At 42.5% G+C, this 21,655-nt stretch overlaps 2 protein-coding genes across 3 annotated transcripts in view; both read left to right on the top strand.

Moving 5' to 3' along the window:
* actn4 (actinin, alpha 4) overlaps positions 1–5,410 on the top strand; it is a 77,834-nt gene extending 72,424 nt beyond the window's left edge. Inside the window, exons 20-22 of one of the 2 annotated variants that reach the window (XM_080730866.1) lie at positions 1,599–1,679; positions 3,757–3,915; positions 4,683–5,410. In XM_080730866.1, coding sequence (XP_080586992.1) covers positions 1,599–1,679; positions 3,757–3,915; positions 4,683–4,841 — 399 coding nt within the window. In that variant the 3' untranslated portion in view covers positions 4,842–5,410. The remainder of the gene's footprint in view (positions 1–1,598; positions 1,680–3,756; positions 3,916–4,682) is intronic. The other variant, XM_080730865.1, reaches the window with a different exon arrangement.
* Positions 5,411–8,100: 2,690 nt separating this feature from the next.
* LOC308289919 (SPARC-related modular calcium-binding protein 1-like) overlaps positions 8,101–21,655 on the top strand; it is a gene marked incomplete at its 5' end in the record, with an annotated part of 28,248 nt that continues 14,693 nt past the window's right edge. Inside the window, 6 exons of the mRNA XM_080731700.1 lie at positions 8,101–8,184; positions 16,575–16,749; positions 18,399–18,635; positions 19,013–19,069; positions 19,692–19,742; positions 21,523–21,600. Coding sequence (XP_080587826.1) covers positions 8,101–8,184; positions 16,575–16,749; positions 18,399–18,635; positions 19,013–19,069; positions 19,692–19,742; positions 21,523–21,600 — 682 coding nt within the window. The remainder of the gene's footprint in view (positions 8,185–16,574; positions 16,750–18,398; positions 18,636–19,012; positions 19,070–19,691; positions 19,743–21,522; positions 21,601–21,655) is intronic.

Genomic DNA, 21,655 nt, shown 5'->3' with positions numbered 1-21,655 from the left:
TATTCAATATCTTTAAAAAACAAGCGCTTGTATCTAGAAATGTAGACTATACATTCGGCATTGAGGATGGTTAAAGCTCAAACCGTTGGCATCATGAGAATACAGGCATAAGGTTAACTGCCTGATTCTCTTAAGCATTGCAGATCCAGACCAGTTAGTTAGCAGTATAAATCTGTTGGTTCCTCCCAAGTAACATTCCTTGCTTCGTGGAAGATGTTCATCATGGATATGTTTGGCATGTACAGTACGACTCTGTCACAGTAATTTCCCAAACAAGGTCATGTTGTCCCACTAAGCCCTGGACCAGTTTCCAGTCCCATTTAGTAGACTGTTGGCAGCCAGGTAATCCTGTCTATTCAACCTACTTCTGCAAAAAAGGGAACTTCTCATTTTGACTGTGACATTTTGTGGCGTATTTGCGCGCAAACATTATCAAATTGAGACTGGTTGGAACGTAACATTCTAAACATCCTTATGCTCGTTCTTATAAATACAATAAAAATTTGCTTTAAAACACTACACTTTGAAATCATGAGAGCACATTTTAGTCACAGTTAATGTGATGTTGATGTTCCCCGAACACAAACGTACCTTATAGTCCATGGAACAATAGTTGGCATGCCGACAAGAACTGATTTACAAACTAACAACACAAGAAATCGCAACAAGTTGTTAGCTTGAGAAGCTGTTTTTGTCACAAATAACACTGCTGTACGACGGAGCATAAATTAAGCTTTAGTCTGTGCAATTGTTTGCATTCACACAATACCCTTGATTTTAATTGAGTTGTGCAGCTCCTGTTTTTTTTTTACCAATAATTGATGTGTAATATGAATTTCCAGACCTACTTAGGAGGGGTTGAGAGTGGAGCCTTGTGTTTGAGTATTGTCCCCTGTTAGAGCACACAGTGGAAAAGAACACATACTGAGGCAGCTACTGAGGTAGAAACACATGCCTATGTAGGCATGTTGTAGAGAATATGTTTAGGTGAGCACTGGGTTTCTGTACAATGTTTATGGAGAAACAAGGACTACAAGGAGGGAACGTATTGAGTGTTACTCAAGAAGAAGAGGCAGTCACCCCAATCATCATCATTCCATTCCATAATGTGCATTGTCATGTTTCTGTGCTCTTTTAATGCATGCTGCTGTGGTAGTCCGTTTGGTCGTTGTGTGTGTCTCTGTTTGTTTTTACACAGTATGTGTAAATGTTTCAATGTGTGTAGTGAAAGTGAAAGACAGTGTTTCTTTACAATCATGCAAACATTAGACTCGTCAAGTATTGAAAGGTAATATACAATCCACAGTGTTGATATATACAATACGTACACTGTCAACACAGTATATTACTTTGGATCATGTGTGTTTGCGTGCGTGCTTGTTGTGCTGGCATTGTCTAAACATCCTTGTCTGTGTGTATCTGTCAAATCATCTTCAATCCCGCATGCTGTGGCTCGCATGGTCACCAATCCACCACCATTCCTGTGTTGTGACTGATACCTCCTCATGACGTCACGCCCTTCAATGACCATTGATTGGATATCCTCCCATTCATTCAACTCCTCCCCGAACGTGCGACCTGTGATTGGCTGATCGCAGGACCACAGCGGGGCCCTGATGGCTGAGGAGTTCAAGGCCTGCCTGATCAGTCTGGGCTACGATGTAGAGAACGACAAACAGGTAGGACGCTAACCCGCCGTGCGACAAAGGAGGAGAATAGATCCGTTTGTTGTCAACCTTCTCAGAGTAGGAAAGCTGATAGCAGGATCCCGGACCAGCCCCTGTCCAAAAGAACACACCTTTTCCTAACTCTGCTCTCTATGTAAGGCAGGTAGCTGCTATATCTCTACATATCCACTAGGTGGCCCTGTCGCCCCACAGCGCTGTAGTTTGAACAGGCTCCCTCTTAGTAGCTTTAACACTAGCCCCTCTGTCTGTTGGGGTTCTAGCACCAAGGCCCTCACTGTTAACTGTTTTCTTTTTTTCTCCTCTCACATCACCCTGTTCTTTTCCTGTTCTCACCCCTTCCAAACATACAACTTTTGCCCCTTTCTCTTTTGGCCACCCCTGCCATTCCATGCATATTCCATCTTCCTTTCTACCTCTTTCTCCTCTCTCTCCATTTCACTTCGCTGTTCCTTCAATTCTCTGACCATTTACCCTATCCTCTTTCCTCCTTTGTCTAAAATTACCGTTCCTCCATTTTACCATCTCTCTTCTCTTGTTCACCCCTTACTGCCTCTTTTCAACATTCTGTGTACCTCCCTCCCACTACCTTCACTACCTTCTCCTCCAACCCTGTGCTGTGCTATGCTGTGATGTGCTGTGCTGTGCTGTGGCTGGCTACAGAAGCGCTCAGGACAGATGGCCTCAGAGGATTTCCGGGCTCTGCTCATTGCTACAGGAACCAGCCTGGTATTGCGGCCCTGACTGACTTGACGGACTCACAGACATATTGCTCTGCTCTCTTGAAAGGGTGTCTGCATGTTCTTAATAACATTACATAACCACTTAAACCCTCTAGACTTAGTGAGCTGGACCTAAGTTGTCTCTGTACTTGGAGTGCTTTATTTCCCCTGTCGACACCAAATCTCTTGATATCTCAAACATATAGCCTATATCTACAAGCTAGCCATTTTGGGCTAATGTTCCTCATATAATATAGATGCTGGGGTTGGTGGTTATGTTGGGTTAATTCAATTTGACATCCTTTTACAGGTCTTGAATAGAGTGGAAATCCCTCTTTTAGTTTGAACCTGAATTGGTCTTGAATTGAATTTGACTTGCAGATACCCTGGTCTTTTAATCTTTTCTACTCCTCTCTTTGTCTTGTCTGTACATTTAACCTTTTTTAATAGTAACAAACTCATGTAAAACGTTGTTTTGTAAAACTACCACTGATCCCCATAGCTTTTTTAACAAAAGAAAACAATGTTCTTCTTGTCGCCATTGTTTGTTTGTTGTCTCCATGTGATTGTCGTTTTGTTATTCCCATGTTAACTTGTTATCATTTGCACCTTCATGTATTTATGCATCAAATCCTTTGTCCGTGTGTGTCTGTATAAGGGGAGTTTCATGTCAAAGCTATATCCACTTTGAAAGAGATCACAGATTACATTCTATAACAATTACTTTTATGTAAATGGCACAAAATGTTTAACTTTGAATATTTAATATTTTCCATTTACACTACCATAATTTTCCATATATTGTTTTAAAAGCAATTTGGTGATATCTGCTAAATCAGTGATTCCCAAACTTTTTAGCTCAAGACCCAAAAGAGAAATTAGACGTTGGCCTGTGCCCCTAACAGCAGATCTACAAGATCATAACGTGTCTCTTCGCGCCGTGTTGTGAGATTATTTCCCCTACTTTTTAATGTTTTAATTAGATACACAGAATTTCTGTGAAATTCTTTTGGAAGGGAACTTTTTTTTTTTTTCTTTTCAAATGTTTTAACCGTAGATTTTTAGATTTTATTTATATTTTTAAGTGGCAAACAAAAATAGATATTTACTTACATGAAAAATGATAAAAATGGGTTTCCGACCCACTGTTTGGGAACCAGTGTGCTGCTAGATGGATCAATAATAATAATGAATTGCATTTTTATAGCGCTTTTCCAAGTGCTCAAAGCGCTTCATTCATTCATACATTGGGATCAATGCCTAGTTCACATTTTGGAATGAAACTCCTCCTCTGCTGCCCCTTGTGTGTTTTCTGGGTTAACCTTTGCTTCTCTTCCCATATTTGCCAGGGCGACCAGGAGTTTGCGCGCATCATGGGCATCGTGGACCCAAACAACAGTGGAGCCGTGACCTTTCAGGCATTTATCGACTTCATGTCCAGAGAGACCACGGACACGGACACTGCTGACCAGGTCATCGCATCATTCAAGATCCTGGCTGGTGATAAGGTGAGCTGAGCCATCTGATCCTGTTGATTCCCATCAAACCCACTTTTTTTTTCTTTTTTTCTCAGTGTTGCAGAAAATGAACCGTGATGACGAGCGCTCATTTCCTGTGTAATATTCGCTTTTATGCTCCTGTCCACTGTTTTATAATTCTTAAATGACAACTTTGTTTTTTTACAACAAGGGTTCATATTTTAGATTGTAATTAGAGAAAAGAAAAGATGAGTGTTGAAACTTTTTCATTCATTTACTTCTTTCTATCTTTTTAGCGATTTTAATTACATTGATTTCAGTGGTTGGGGACATGTGTGCAAGTGGCTAAATATGTGTTTTTAGATACAAATAAGATGCACCACCCATGCCCATTCCCAAGATGCACCACAATCTTTCATGGGCAGATGTGACCCTATGGGGCTAGTAGTGTTACTGTAAAGTGTAAATAGTAATAAAGACGGCTTATTGTGTCTAAAGACACATTTAGGCACTTGCCCCCATGCACTGAAATCAGTCATTAAAATCACTAAAACAATAGAAAGAAGTAAATTACAATCGAAAATATGAACCCTTGTAAAAAAAACAAAGTTGTCCTTTAAGTGCAACTTTATGATCTTTTTCTTCTTCATTATAGCCTTTTCAAAGCTTAGAATACCTTAAAATATACATTCCCAATAATTGTCAAGTAATTTAAATGGAATTAATATAAACTTAATCCATCTCATCATCTGTCTCCCTTGCTCTTCCACTCTCCTCTGCTCTCTTCTCCCTGTTAGAGCTTCATCTTGGCGGAGGAGTTGAGGAGGGAACTGCCTCCAGACCAGGCCGAGTACTGCATTGCCCGCATGGCCCCATACACGGGGCCAGACGCCATCCCCGGGGCCCTCGACTACATGTCGTTCTCCACCGCCCTCTACGGAGAGAGTGACCTGTAGAGCTGACGAGAGGAGGGCTGGAAGGATGGACGGATAGATAGGTGGATGGAGGACAGGGAGGGAGGTAGAGGGCCTCGGTGTGAGAAGGTTTTGGAGATACAAGGAGAAGAGTGGCATTTGTAGGTGGAAAAAAAATAAAGACGAATGGTTCTGTGATTGGCTTGTGTGTTTGATGCAGGAGGGCAGGGCTTCCCTCTAAACCTTTTTGGGTTCTGTGTTTGCCCCTGCTTGTGCCGGTTTATGAATCAGCTGAAAATGTTTTTGCCCATTTATTGAACGTTAGAGGTAGGGTTGACAACTGCCACATTGTTCAACAATAACCAGCCTTAATCTGTTGTTTCAAGATTATATGCAGGCATATCCAGGGACAGATATGGGATACTGGAGGGAAGGTTGCTCTGTAGTGTGGGTCCTTAGCTTCACCCTCTCTGCCTTTTTTTGGGGGGTGGGGGTGTCATAAGGGGGGGCATAAGCTAATCTGATACTTATGCTAATTTTTTTGTTTTGTTTATTTTATAATGTTTTTTTTTTCTCTTGCCAGTGGGTTGAGGTGTTTAAATGAGATTTAGGAATGCAAATAGTGGGGTGGGTTGGGAGGGAACGTTAGATTTGATGTCTGCTGGCGAGTTTTGTGTATTAGAAGAACCCAGAGAGTTATATGATATGGGGGGAGGGGGGTGGGGTCAATGGGTGGGGTGGAGATGGGGGCAGGTGTCATCATCAGCTGACCAGACCAGAGATGAATAAATAAATAAATAAATACAAAATAAATATCACATTTACAGTTTCATGTTGCTGGATAAGGTGAATTCTGACTTATCTAACCTAGGCTATTTTTTTCCTGTTATTGTTTAAATTTTTTGTTTTAATATTTTGTTCATTTTTCCTCCAGCCGGCCGGCTGTAGGCTTAGGGCAGGGGTTTGGGGTTTGGGGTGGGGAAGGGTCCGGCAGGGGTTGTAGGGCTCTCAGCGCTGTACATACTTATTTTTCCAGTACAACGAATGACACACACGCAGAGTCCCAGTTTATTCAAACTCATCAATCACAGGCTTTCCAGTAGTAGGACAAAATAGGCATTTATTAAAAATTTAAAAAACAGAAATTCAAAAGCCAACGATGGTAAAAGCAGAGAGTGCAGTTTCACCAGTAGATAGGTTTGAGTGTTGGGTTTTTCTGAGTTTTTAAACGCAGACATGGAAACGTTTTTTAATACTGTCATATGGAGTCAAGTGGTAACCATTTAGCCGAAGGAGAGTGTACCCCAAATGCCTTTGTCTGTGTTCATCACAACAGTTCACATTATAACTGACATGCATCAATATCTGCCTCTTGTCACATATTATACCCGGGTGGTCATAAGGTGCTTATTTAAATGGACAAACTATACATTTATATCGTAGTGAAGACAGTAGAGACAAAGTTAGTTGATTTATTATTATATCTGAAAGCACATGTCAAGGTTGGATTGGTCGAATGAAGGTTCTTGCGCTTCCTGTACTGAGAGGTTACCATAGTAATAATAATTGATGATTGGCTAATTGTAAAAGTATTACATGTCGGATGGCTACAGCCCTGTCCCTCTATCTTTCTCTCCCTACCTCCCTCTTTCTTGCTCTCCCCTCTCTTCCTCACTCAAAATTCTAGAGTCTAAAACCCTCCGTCTGCTCGAATTTAGCAGGGAGGGCTCTGAGGAGATGGGGAGTCTTCACGAACATTCCATTGATTAGGCTATTTATTTAGGGCCTATTAAATTAATTGATTGAAACAAGCATATTGTGTTTACAAATCTATGCAATCGTGTATCCAGTATCACAGAGTTCCGGGAACATTTTCTTTTTACCCCTGACAAAATTGTCTGAAATTAAACTTAAAGATAAAACGATCGGATAAACGTTGAAAGTGGGCACTGATGAATTGATACGAGAGAAAGGGGAGGGACGAGGATGCAACTTAAAAAGAAAAGACTTGGACCAAAAGCTTGTAGTTTCTTCCTGCGATGGGAGAGAAATGAACTCTGGAATTGTGATTTTCTTTCTTTTTTTTTGTACTCTTTAATATCAAACCTTATCTGCTGTACTGGAAACTGCAACGCCTTCTGTCTAATGATGTGAGTTTCACAAGCACACATAAAGTTTCCTTACAAAATACTCTTTGCCTTGCTGTCTTTTCTTGTCCGTAGGCCTGTCTCTCAGGCTGCTTGCCAGATGTTCTGTTGATTTGTTGTGCTAAATGTGGACCAACATACTGTAGCCTATTCACTTTTATTTTGCCATATGTGACTTTTATTCAAGCTAGAATAGCCTATGTCAGTGGTTTTCAATCAGTGGTCCAGGGAACATCAGTTTGTCCTTGATGGGGTTCCATGCAGCCTCCAGGTGGTCCCCAGATAATTGATGGAGTTGGTAAACAAATGGACCCTTGGAGATCTTTAACCCGTAAGGGTCCATTTGGTTTCATTTTACACTTAAGAGTTAAATTATTGTTAAACCTGCATTAAGCCTACTTGATTCACAAGAAGTCACAACAATTACAGAATGCCGAAGAATTATTTTTGATTGAAAGTTGTCTGAGAGGCTAAATCTCCTCAAACGGTGGTCCGTGGCTCAAATGCCGAATAAATATTGATATGAAAAAGGTTGAAAACCCCTGGCCTATGTAATGCAATCAACTTAAAAAAAAAAAAAAAGACTGTACAGCAAGAGTTCTACTTCAGTTTTGAGAGGGGGAGGAGAGGAGAGGGGGGGGGGGGGGGGTATAAGTGGAATGGCCTCAACCCCCCGCCATGTACCATTTTGGGAGTTACGCATCTGTTGCATGTTTTTTGAGCTGAACGGGAAAGGGGTTGGCTGTTTGGAGAGAGGAGCAACGAACCATCGCTGCTACAAAAAATGGAGCAGTAAAAGGAGCTGGCTTCACTGGTCTACACATTGATGAACCTTGAGCTTTTAAAAGGAGCTGGTTTTCACTTCATCGAAACTGTGGAACGCTACTGTATCTTTTTTTTACGCACGCGGTGACGCGGCTGTGCCATAGCCAAAATAATATCGCCAAGAAGACCATGGCTGACTCCACAAGATGAGGATCAGGACGTGAGTATAACTTCGGTCGGTGCCGTGTTAAGAATACGGAAAACCGAGGCTGGCGCTCGCCGCGGAGCGTGCACACACACAGCCACCGGCCTTGGGGACGAGCCGAAGCGACACCGAGGAGAAGAAGCGCGCGGCGGAGCGTCGACGCGCCTGGGCCGCGGCGGCAGGAATGATGCTGGCGCTCACCTTCACCTGCCGCGTGCTGCTGCTGTTCCTGCTGTCAGAACAACCTGTTCACACCAACAGAGCAGCGGTAGGCCACGCACATCACTGAATAGAGTTTTGGAGTCTTTGCCCGGTCAAACGTGTAATGTCTTGTCTCTTTTGGGTCTTGAGCTAAAAAGTTTGGGAACCACTGCCATATCCTTTGGTTATTTGTCAAATTGTCTGGCTATATAGGCATACTTACCTACTACATAGACTTTAAGTTGCCTTGATACAAGACTGTCTTGACTCTTGGGGTAAAAACAAAGTTGATAGGACCCCATGATTCAGTTGCTGTTTTGGCCAGGACGTAAACTAAACGACAGAATGAATATGTTGTGTTGACTCACTTCTTACGCTTCCTGTACTGAGAGGTTATACCGTAGTAATAATAATTGATGATTGGCTAATTGCAACTTGCAAGTTAAAGTATTGCATGTCGGATGGCTACAGCCATACATTATATAACTCTTGTAGGGGTCGCTTATATTGGGACGTTTACTCCCTACAACGTCGGACGTTGAACGTCCCAATATAAGTGACCCCTACAAGAGTTATGATTTATGGCTACTGTCCCTCTATCTTTCTCTCCCTACCTCTCCCTCTTTCTTGCTCTCCCCTCTATTCCTCACTCAAAAAAGAAAAATCTAGAGTCTAAAATCCTCCTCCTCTACTTCCATGCAGAATTTAGCAGGGAGGGGTCTGAGGAGATGGGGAGTCTTCACGAACATTCCATTGATTAGGCTATTTATTTAGGTCCTATTAAATTAATTGATTAAAACAAGCATATTGGACGGATATCCCAGGACGTAAACTAAAACGACAGAGAATGAATATGTTTTGTTGACTCACTTGACTGGCTGGCTGTATAGCTATGTATTTGTATAGCCATAGTAGGCCAGTGGTTCTCACACCTTTTCATGTCAAGGACCCCCAAACAGACACTTATTAGCCCGTGGACCCCCATTTGAAAAGATGTCAAGCCACCATAGCAGTATTATTAGACTAGTATTTGTATAGCCAGTGATTCCCAACCATTTTAATTTCAAGGACCCCCAGTTTGACATGCATTAGGCTACGGACCCCCATTAAATGCCGTTTCTATCTCTGAGACCCCAATTTATATTGTAAAATCTTTAACTTGGGAGTCGGGAGACCTAACGGGTCCATTTGGTTCCATTGTAGTCTACACTCTCAGTTACATAGGCTACCCATATTGGGTCCCCAACTAAATGATAGTTAGGAGGTAGCCTACCAAATGATCCTTGTCATATGGTCATACATAAGGGTCCATTTGGTTCCTATAAGTATCAATTAGCTGGCGACCCCCTGGAACTCCCTCAAGGACCCCACTTTGTGAACCAATGCCATAGGCTTGTATTAGTCAACCAGTCGTGGTCACTGGTCATAGGCAGCTGACCACAAGGCAATAATGATCCGTGTCAATCTCTACACATGGTAAATAGTCTGGCTGGCATGTGTGTGCGCAGCTAGTGTTGGTCAAGTTCAGGTGTGGTCATCATAACGCATGAAGTGATTATGAAAGTATTTTAGGCAGCCTACACTAGGCCTACATCCCAAAACTGTTCCTGTTTGTGTTGCCGCCTGTGGCTATACTGGCTGGTGGTGTGATTCGTGCGTGATTTGGTTTAAGACCGACTCGAATGCGCACAGCCGTGACTGATCAAACACATGCTTACACATTCTGTAGGCAGCCTGAGTCTACTAGTCTACTACATTCTACATACACACATAGTGAGGGACTGTCCAGCTATTCAGCCACGCCATGGAGATTAATGTGGAACATTGGGGTTCACAAGCTACCGATTATTCACTCCTCGGCCCGTTACGCGCCGAGTTGACAGGGCAGGGAGTGTGTTGAACATTTAAAATCCTCCTTTCACTCAGCAGCATCAGCCGCCAAACATCAGGTTTCATCAACCCAGCCAATACCCTGCAGGGAGATGAGCGTTTTCACTGAATGTTTTCAGATGGAGTTGAATATTGTATCTGGAAGGCGTTTGCGGTAATGGAGACAGACAGTGGTGGCTTGTTCTCTTATTTCGTGAAACGCACGCACGCACGCACGCGCACGCACGCACACACACACACACACACACACACACACACACACACACACACACACACACACACACACACACACACACACACACACACACACTGAATGGGTTTATAGGTCCAGAAACACTGGCACTAATTGTTCAAACACTGAAAACATTGTAGTTCTGCTGAGGTACCACCTGACACACGGGAAACTAGACTGCCCAATAGTTTGCACCTGTCTGTCCCCCCACCCCAAAAAAAGAGAGACAAAAAAGCACTCAACATTTATGGCCAAACCTAATGGGATCTGGTTTTTATTACCGTTATTTAACCTGGCGGTGTGCACAATTCTTATTTAGAAAGCCTGGCCAGAGGAAATCAATCTCTTCAGGGACTTGTTGAGCTTGACTTGGGATGTATTTCCCCTTTAATTGCTTGGATGTGGGTCACCTAGTCTCACATAGGACTGTTTTATGTAACTGTAAAATAATTATGTTGTGATTATACTTATTAAATAATTACAAAATGATTGTGAACCTCAAAACAATTCAGACCTGAGTTGGCTTTGGACTCTAAAAGCTATTCCTCGGGTGAGAGACTTTTTGATATTTTTAAGGTTGGATTTCGCCCAAAAGTCGAGCCCTACTCTAGCAGTGATTATCAACATTTTTTATGTCAAGGACCCCAAAATTATGTATTTGGCCACAGACCCCTATCTGAAAAGAGAAGATTTGTATTGTTAAATACAGAGGCGTGGAGATTTTGGCATTGAGTAGGGGGCAGATCATATACTGGTATATTGATGAGGGCGTATTCGACAGGTGTGGCATAGTAGCATATTGATCCATCCATCCATGTTCAACCGTTTATCCGGAAACGAGTCGAGGGGGTAACAGTTCCAACTGAGACTTCTTCCTTATCCCGAGCAACTTCCTCCACTCCCTCAGGGAGTATACCGAGGCGTTCCCAAGCCAGTTTGGAGATATAATCCTTCCACCTGGTCTTTGGTCTGCCACGGGGTCTCCTCCCAGTGGGACGTGCATCGAGGACCTTCCTAGGAATTTGCTCGGGGAGTCGGGGGGCATCCGTACTAGATGCCCGAACCACCTAAGCTGACTCCTTTCCAAGTGTAGGAGCAGCGGTTCTACTCCAAGTCTCTCTCGGGTGACTGAACTTCTCACCCTATCTCTAAGGGAGATACCAGCCACCCGTCTGAGGAAACCCATTTCATCCGCTTGCACCCGCGACCTTATACTTTCGGTCATGACCCACACTTCATGACCATAGGTGAGAGTAGGAACGAAGATTGCTCGGCATTGTAAATGAGGGCACAAATAGGGCAAAGTTTGAGATCCCATTCATTTAGGAACATATTGGGGTGAGGGTAGTTTTATTGATCAGAGATTAGTTTTTCTGAGAAATAAACCTCACTATGGATGTGAACTGCATCTTTAATGTACTGTACATGATAGGGAGAAGTACACTACTCTGTGTCAGTTTGGGGATCCTTGACATGAAACCATTTGATAACCACTGCTATCAGAGTAAGGCTCGACTTCTGGGTGAAATCCAACCTGAAAAATATCAAAAGCCTCTCAGTGGTACTGTAGCTCTGCCAAGAGGCACAGGGCTCAGATCATAATTATACTGAAGTTGCTTCGAGGACCAGCTGAACCATAACAAGATAGGCTGTAACAAACACATCTAAGAAATTCCACAAATAAAATTATAATAATTAAGAAGTAGTGAAAATAGCCGCGCACCGCATTGAGAGCTTGTAGATCTGCTGTCTTCACTAGTTTGGGTCCCGGGGCGAATGTCTAATTTCTCTTTTGGGTCACAGGCTAAAAAGCTTGGGAACCACTGATCTATATACTGTATGTAGGCCTACTGTATGTTCCTCTTTATTGATTCATCCACCCATCTTCTCTTGTGGGCCTCTTCATGTTTGGACTTGGGGCAGGCATAGCTCAATGGATAGAGACACTGCCTTGAAAGCAGATGGTTACAAGGTCAAACCTCGGTGGGGTTAAATGTCAAAGACAAGTTTGCTACAGATTAAAAAGCTAAGTTATTGATGGCTTTAATGGCTAACCCCATAAGACATTTCAGAGAATAAAGAAGTAGAAAATGTCCAAACCAAACCTTTTCAACCACAAATAGTACCCGATGAAGAAATGTGAAAACCAGCTCGACTGGAAAATGTCGAGGTGTTTTCCCCTTTCATCACATCCTCACGGCACTGACGGCAGCTCAGCTGCCCCCCCACCCACTCCCCAGTCTTGATTTAGTTCTCTTCACGCCTTCATATGCTGACAGCATCACAGTTGCAGCAACTGACAATAAATTATAATGCTGTAAAATTGAAAAAGGAAGAAGAGGACTGAGCACTGAAAAAAAGGAGAGTAGTGGATGTAAAGTTAAAACTAAGTTTATTCTCTAAAACATTGGCAACATGTTTCGACCAGTTATGGCCTTCATCAGGGCGAGAACCGAATGCTGTGAAATGTTCAATCTCTGTCTTAATCTCCTCTTAGAAAAAACCCCCGACAACAATCCAACCTTGCGGTCAATACATAAATTCATGCCTCCACATGCAGACACAGGGAGCTCTTTCACTGTTAAATTATGTCAACATTGTTTAACACACCGTGACAAATGTGACACAGTTAGGTGTGTGTGTGGTGGGTGCGGGTGAGAGGGAGAGAGGAGGGGATGACAGACAAAGAGGTATTGATGAAGGATGGAGTCGGGTGTAATGGCAGAGCAGTTGACGTACGTGTGTGCGTGCGTGTGTGCGTGTGTGTGTGTGTGTGTGTGTGTGTGTGTGTGCGTGCGTGTGTGTGCGCGCGCCTGCGTCCGTGTGTTCGTGTGTGTGTGTGTGTGTGTGTGTGTGGGCGTGCGTGTGCATGCATGTGTGCGTGCGTGTGTGTGTGTGTGTGATGTGAACACATACTTGTGTACAGGGTTGTTAAGTAACGGATTACATGTAACGGGATTACGTAATCAGATTACAAAAAACAGGTAACTTGTAAAGTCTCTGGTTACATTTTAAAATGTGTAATCTGGATTACAGTAACGGATCTGAATGATGGGGGTTACATGCTGGATTACATTCTCCCCTTGCCCTCATCAATTTTACAAATAAATTATAACGCCAAACAATAAAATAATCAAGTCAAATCATCTTAAAGTACTGCCACTTTGTTTAAGTACATTTCTGTTGTCCTTTTCCTAATTTCATAGGCTCAATATCATTGTCTAGTTATCAATGGTAAAACTTGTTTTATTTAATTAAAGAGAGTTTTGCTAAAAAGTAATCCAAAAGTAACTGAAAGTAACTAGTAGTTACTTTTTAAATTGTGATAATCAGATTACGTTACTGACTACATTTTCTTTGCAAGTAACTTGTAACTGTAGGGGATTCCTTTTTAAAAGTAACCCTAACAACCCTGCTTGTGTATGTGTGCGGTGGCGTGACAAATCCAATATATATTCTGTAGGGATGTGTGAGGCTGTGTGATCACTAGGTGTAAGTGAGATGCGTAGCTGGTGAAACATATGGAAGTCATTTGGTCCGTGGCACCAGAAACACTCTTCCTCTCACATCCTTGGGCTCTCCTCTCCTTGCTTCTATTTTCTTTTAATTATTTTTTAATTTACCGTATTTTGTTTCAAATATTGTTATTGTTAAGCACAGGATAAGGCATAGGCCTACATTTCAAATCAGACATTTAAATAGTGCTTCCTTATTTTTCTTGAACAGACATACAAACAAAAAATACAGTGAGGGGAAAACAAACACCTTTGGTGTCTGGCTGAGTGTCTGGCCCTGTTACAGCGCCACCAGGAGGCAGGTTTGAGTAAAACACATTTTTGCACAGTACTCCTACAGATTTTGTCCAAAAATCATGCAGATCCGTACACAGTATCTCTATAGCCATTAAACAAAACGGGTAGGCTATTTCTTACATTGGTGCTCCTACATATTATCATGCAAGCACCAGTGTTTCACGAAAGTTACTTTCCATCCCACAGTGCTTCGAACGGGTAAGGGCTAGTTCAAAGTAATTTACTGTATTCTGATGTACTGTAATAGGGCTATATATATATATATATTTTTTTTTTTAAAGATTTGTTTTTGGGCTTTTTATGCCTTTATTTGATAGGATACAGTAGACTGACAGGAAATGGGGAATGAGATGTGGCAAAGGTCTTCCGGATCGGGAATCGAACCGGCGACGCCAGCAGGCATCATAGCCTAGTATGTGGTATGCGCCTAGACCACCAGGCCAACGGGCGCTCCAATGGGGCTATAGTTGATATTTTCTCATATAGGATGAGTGAGGACATGAACTTGCCTCACATAATGAAGATGTTTACTTTGTTGAAATTACAAAAAGGCATTAAAAAAAAGAACCATGTAGTGTTATTAACATTGTTCTTTTAAGAAAGCCAACACTCTGACTTTGTGTAAAACCTAACTTGAATCAGAGTAAAGCCTAATTTATACGCTGTAGTACTGTACAACACAACAGTGTCACAAGTTTTCAGCAAGTATATACAGTAAGGGTATAAACTGAGCTTAATTCAGCATCAACACGGGAAATATTTAATCAGTATTTCCACTTCTGGCACACTCTCAGCCATGCAGAGAGTAGTCTCACCAGAGAGGAAACCTTGCCAATATAAACTCTTCCCAAGGATAACTTTGGAACACAGACGGAACCACAATGATTTTGACCAAAGCGCTCAGACTCTGTCTGCAATCAAATATAAATAACCGTCATGTAGCAACAATTTGTGTGAAATATTTCAGTGCTCGTCCGACCTCTTTACAAGCAGACAACCAGTCAGCCAGAGCGAAGACCTTGTCTGTGTATTATTTGTCTGTCTCCAAATAATCTTTTTATCGTTTGACCCCATCCAACAAATTTAAAGGACGACTTTGGCAACGCGTGGAAAACTGTAAAAATGTTTACGTTCACTATAATGGGGTAGCCTACTTTTCCCGGACGAGCCCTCCAACTCTTGAGTGTTGAGTCAAACTGCACTGCAATAACCCTAAGTTATTGAGCAAAACGTTTCAGTGCCTTTCCACATCCTCCAGACAGCCAGCCAGACGGCGGGAGAACCATGTCTGTATCACTGACAGCAGAGACACACACACTGTGTCCTATGGGCTGAAGAGGCTGGCATCTCACCTCAATTAGTGGAGTTTATTTATACAGTGCTTTGCAGAATCATAGCTCTCACAGGTATATCCCGCCCGGCAGGTGAAGGTCATTACACGCACGCACGCACGCGCACACACACACACACACACACACACACACACACACACACACACACACACACACACACACACACACACACACACACACACACACACACACACACACACACACACCTTTCACACACTCATTTCCTCTGTTCCCTTCTTTCTGAAATGTTTGCATATTTTGGCCATGTGCTGACTCCTCCTGTGCCTCTCCCCTACAACCCCCTCCCTCCCTCTGCTTTCTCTCTTGGCCTCTATCCATCTTTTGACCTTCAACGCTTGCTCTCTCTCTCTCTTTCTCTCCCTCTCTCTCTCATATATACAGCATGTGTGCTTTCCTTTCTCTACCTTTCTTCATTCTCTCCCTCTCTCTCTCTATCCTTGTCATCTAACAGTGGGTCTGGTCTTTTCTCCAACCCTTCTCTTCCACTCTGTTTCTCTCTCCCTCCCGCTCCCTTGCCTCCGTGCTTCACTTCAGCAGTTTTCCTACTACCATGGAACAGGACGGTCCTCCTGCCAGACTTTCACTGATGGCTTGCCTTGCCAAGGTTACACACACATCTGTTCTGTACCTATCTCCCTTTCCCTAACATTTCCCTGTTTCATCATCCTTCCCTCCCCATGCCTCCCCCTGTTTCTTTAGTAAAATAAAAATGTGGTTAGGTTGTATTAATAGAAAACTACCCTAAGTTAGTCAGCAGTTACACTTGAAAGATAATTGTATCTTAACATAACAAATGCTGCCCTCAGCAAACTTTCAACCAAGGCGCTCCTATCAGGACACAGCTTGGACAATTACCGGCATCTAATTAGACAAGATTAGCTTAAATTGCACTTTATTGATCCTGCAGCAGGAAATTCATTAAGTATTATCATGTGTGTGTGTGTGTGTGTGTGTGTGTGTGTGTGTGTGTGTGTGTGTGTGTGTGTGTGTGTGTGTGTGTGTGTGTGTGTGTGTGTGCGCGCGCGCGTGCGTGCGTGCGTGCGTGCGTGCGTGCGTGCGTGCGTGCGTGCGTGCGTGCGTGTGTGTGTCTTTCAGTATCATGTGTCAAACCATTTTGAAAGAGAATTCTGTCTGTGTTCTTCCTATGTAGCCGTTCCTGATCACAGAGAACATGTGGCCTCGTGGTTGTGTCCTGGACTGCCAGAGGGGGCGCCACAGAGCTGTGTGTGCCAGCAACGGCAGGCTGTACAAGTCGCTGTGTTCCTTCCAGAGAGCTCAGTGCATCAACACACAGCTGCGACCGGTCCCCAGGGCTCACTGCGCTGGTACAAACACATAGCTTACTGCAGGGGTTCAACGTTTTCAGGCCAAGGACCCCTTAGTTGAGAGTGAGATGAAGCAGGGACCCCCACAACCTCTTCAAAGAATGCCATATAGTTTCATTGTTTGACAGCACAATCATCAGTGTATTTTGGATTCATGTCAATTTGTGTTTTCAGATATTTAACCGCGTTCACCACGTGATCTTTCACTCTGTACTTAGTCTGCTCTTTTTGCCCCTCTACACCAAACCTCTTTGCCTAAAATAGCCAATCTACAAGCTCACAAAGCCTCGCAGCGTGAGGCGTTGGGAGCTTGTAGATCTGCTATTTTTGTCTAAAGTTCTCAGAATATGGATACTAGAGTTTAAGTGGTTAATGTAAAAAAGGAGAAAAAAAAAGTTTCTATCACACAAACATTTGGAAGACCCCCTGTAGTAACTCTGAGGACCCCCTAGGAGTCCCGGAACCCCTGTTGAAGTCCATACACTGTATAGAATGCACCAAGGCTGATTTAAGTTCATTTCTATTCTCGATTGTAAATTGCATTATTATAATGCATTGGAGTGAATGCAGTATGCATGATAATATCAATATCACATTATTTCACAAATGCGCATTAATCTCGGTTGTTTTTAACTGATTAAATTGACAACCCTGCATTGCACAAAAAAAACTATTTGCAACCATACAAAGTTAATTGACTGAATTGAACATGAAGTGATAGGCCTGGTCATCTTCAGTATTCTTTGCTGTCTTCCTGTTATAAACCCTCTAGTCTATAATGACCATGACCTTAAAGTGTTCTGAGAATACACATTAACATGAAACCAACATTAATAACAAATTAAAAAAAGAATAATTACACAACACTAATGATAGTGCTGTCAAACAAGTCTATGAACCTGTCTATCAAATTGAAATGTATACAAAAATCAATACAATGCAATATGTATTCATGCAATATGTAGTCATGCTTCATCACTATCTCAGCTAAGGGGTCTTTGGCCTGAAAAAGACCCCTGCTGTATGCAGTATACCCATTAATTTATGGAAATTAATCTGTATGTTTTCCCAGCATGTATCAGTGTGATATATGGCACGGCTGGTTCACTATGCAATATGCATGCCAAATAATAGCTTAATGTATCTTCTACACGTATACACACTAGGGCATTCACGAATAGTGTTTTTTATTATTCTAATTATTCGACCTCAACGTATTCGAATAGTCGAATATTCGACAGGACTGGCCAAACTGTCAAATATTAAGTCAGCAAGAGGCGAACATTGTGAAAATAGCCGATCTACATGCTCACAACGCCTCGCAACGGAACGCGAGGCGTTGTGAGCATGTAGATCTGCTATTTTCACAATATTTATCTGCGGAACCGAGTCACATTAAATGTAATACCTACAAATTCCAAGTGCTTGTCAGGGTGGGGGTCCCCAGTTCAAATATGTTTATTTTGGGGGTCACAGCCTAAAAAGGTTTGAGAACCCCTGGTATAGAGCATTAACAAATTCATCCACCAGGGGCATTGACAACTCATTCTTATGACTTAATCTTATCTAGCCAAGCTTTATAAACTATATATTTTTTTAAAGAGAAAACAATAAAAAATACACACCCTTCCTGCTCTATCTTGCTTTAGACTCAGGCCAGTCCAAATGCCAGTTGGCCAGGTCTCAGGCCCTGGAGGCCAGCGGCCCCCACAGCACCAGCAGTCATGTTAACCCAGCGGCAGCGGCCTTCGTGCCAGAGTGCAGCGCAGACGGACACTTCCTGGCGGTCCAGTGCCACAATCAGACTGGTTACTGCTGGTGCTCCACCCCCGATGGCAAGCCTGTCAGTGGGACTTCAGTTCTTCATGTAACCCCTAATTGCACAGGTACAAAATACCAGTATCATTTTCCGGCAACCTTTTATTCTTCTGGGGAACGTTTTGGTTGAAATTGTTACACCATCATTGAAACACAAAAGGTACAAATGTGCCATTTCATTTACTACTCCTTTCCTGAAAATGTCCTGCAAATGCACTTTTTTCCACCGCTTTCTTTCCCTGTTTTGCTTTTCAAATTTGTTTGGAGAACAGATTGTATAGAAAAAATAGCTGATCTACAATCTAAATGTCTTGCCAGTGGCAGGACATTTTGAAATGGCACATCTGTATGTCTCGTTCAATAAATCTTGTCATCAGTTCAGGTAACGGAAATGTGGTACTTTGCACCCCTCTTATAAGAGCATTGTGTTGGTTGTGATGCGCAGATCACGTGACTGAGATGGCGCAGGTGACCGCTGATCTGGAATCAGCTTCTCACAGAGGTGAGAGATGTTCTTTATTATTATCTTTACAGGCCATATTACACACATTCACTGGCATGTGTGTAATTGGCCACTGACACATACATAATGCTGACAAAGTAAACCTGCTTTAAGGCACGGTCATAATTATGAATGCCAAGGTGTCGAACGTGTCAATTACACATGTTGTCTTGCGGTTGTGAACCTTACAGATCGTAGCTATAAGTGATTTAAACGTAACCCATTGCATTAAGACCTGAGGCCGATTCTACGAATGCCTTCTAAATCAGTAGTTCTCAAACTTTTTCGTAATTTGAAATGATTCCAAGTTGTTCAAACACTGTCAAGACTTTTCAAAAATGTCTAAAAACAGCAGACGTACAAGCTTGCAATGCAGCGCGTTTTGAATAGCCAATGCTAAAAATCTAAAATGACAGATGCTTTCTTTATTGCGTTTTCTTTTAGTGGGTTAAAGGAACACTGTGAGTGATTATTCACGTGAATATGTTTTTTGTAATCATGCTGTATGTTTTAGGTGGGATGGATGGACTCAAACCTACTGTGTTTGTAATCATGCTGTATGTTTTAGGTGGGATGGATGGACTCAAACCTACTGTGTTTGTAATAATGCTGTATGTTTTAGGTGGGATGGATGGACTCAAACCTACTGTGGATCCTAGCAGACCTGCAGCAGGTGACAAACTGAGCCATCTCTAAGAATGATGAAATGTAACACTTTAAAATACTAATTTCAAAATTCTTTTTTACCTTTTCTTTGCTTGTCGCTCTAATCCTAGAACCTTCAGTGATGCTAGTGACCACATGGTTTACACATGGACTCATGTAGAGCAGCTTCATAGTCATTGTTTGTAATTGTATGGCCAGGTTGCTATGATCAAGTTTCAAGTTTGAATCTAGCAGTAGTATGAAAACCTCCAGCTCATGTCTGTCTGTCTGTCTGTCTGTCTGTCTGTCTGTCTGTCTGTCTGTCTGTCTGTCTGTCTGTCTGTCTGTCTGTCCGTCCGTCCATCCGTCACTCTTCTGACATCACAATGACACCTCATCCCAGCTCAGCAGAAGGATATAGCTGGCCTGTTCTGACATCACAATGATGTGAATTCTGTCCTTGTCCCTTTTATGCCCATATATGGAGATCCCTGATGTCATCAATATTAGGCCCATATCTGGGAATGCCACTATATGGACATATTGTGTCAGTCTCATGTGGTCTATCTATGACAAGACAGAACCCACAGTTCACTGACAACATGATACAAAACGAGAATAGGCTACCAGTCGTAACATTTTATGCGCGGAACTGAGCTGGGGCTTGTTTGTTCAGAAACCCTTTACTTGTGGAGACAAACTGTGTACCGTCGTCCTGAGGGTAGGAGGTTATATTGACTGTACAACGCGTGTGTGTTCTATCCCTAGGAATAGCTTTGCCCTTCCTGAGCACCCGGGTCTCATACACATACACATTGGCCACATTTTGTCCAACTTAAACAACCATCCAGGTGTGTGCATTTTTTTGGTCAAAGTTGATCCCATTTATGGTCTTTAAAAGACAAAGAAGCGGCCGCACACACTGTAGCCAAAGTGCCAACATTTATTTTCGGACGCAGAGGGAAAGTTGATCTCATGACAAAGCACCAGTGCTCGCCCAGGCGGACGCGTGGACACGCCTATGTTGTGCACGCGGGCGAGGTTGCTTCTCGCCCTTAGGTTATAATGAGCTTTATTAGTAGTATTGGCATTTAGTTGACGCTCTTGTCTAGTTAGTGTGTCAACGCGTGAGAGGTTCAGTGTCTTCTGCCTGTCAACAGAACGCAGGGCTGAGGTTGCAGCCTTTCTCAACCTTTCCATTATGGGACTGTCATTGTTTCATTTCACCCGTCAACAACAATAAATGTCATCACAGTATATATTAGTTTTTTTATCAGACTGGACGGTGCCAACAGCAGTGACTCTCTTAACCCATTTAGGCCTGAACACATTATGACGCTAATATTTTATGCTTTAACTATTGAAAAATAGCAGATATACAAGCTCACAGCGCTGCACTCGGTGCCGCGCTGCGAGCTTGTATATCTGCTATTTTTCACTGGTTAAAGCATTCAACAATTCTAGGCCTAAATGGGTTAACTGGTTTGAAAAGAGCATCCCAGTCATGAGTGATGTCTGTTAGCGGAGGAAAACAAGGCTATCGACCTTGGGAGATAGTAAATGTTGTTGTTTTTATTGGTAATCTTTATGAAATAACAACATGAGGGGACATTTCAGCAATAAAGAAATGACATTGGGAGTGAGGGAAAATGTGTCAGATGTGACACAGCCCAGTGAGAAGGCAATTGAAATGACTGTGAGGACACAAAAGGTGTCCTGTTGGCTCAGGGGAAATATGTTCTCATACTCTACAGTTCACCTTTGATAAGATTAAAACAATATATGGTATATCAATTATTTCTGTCCAGAACTGACTCCTCCCTTCTGGGTGACCATCCTGATGAATTCGGACTCCAAAGGAAATCGCTCTGTCAAAAGACCCACTGGTACAGTAAGAGTACAGTTTGCCCTCTCGTGTTTGTGTTCTTATTTATTGGTATA

Source organism: Nannobrachium achirus (assembly GCF_963921795.1).
Source record: "Nannobrachium achirus genome assembly, chromosome: 8".
Classification (NCBI taxonomy): domain Eukaryota; kingdom Metazoa; phylum Chordata; class Actinopteri; order Myctophiformes; family Myctophidae; genus Nannobrachium; species Nannobrachium achirus.
This window is presented reverse-complemented; position numbering and strand designations above follow the sequence as displayed.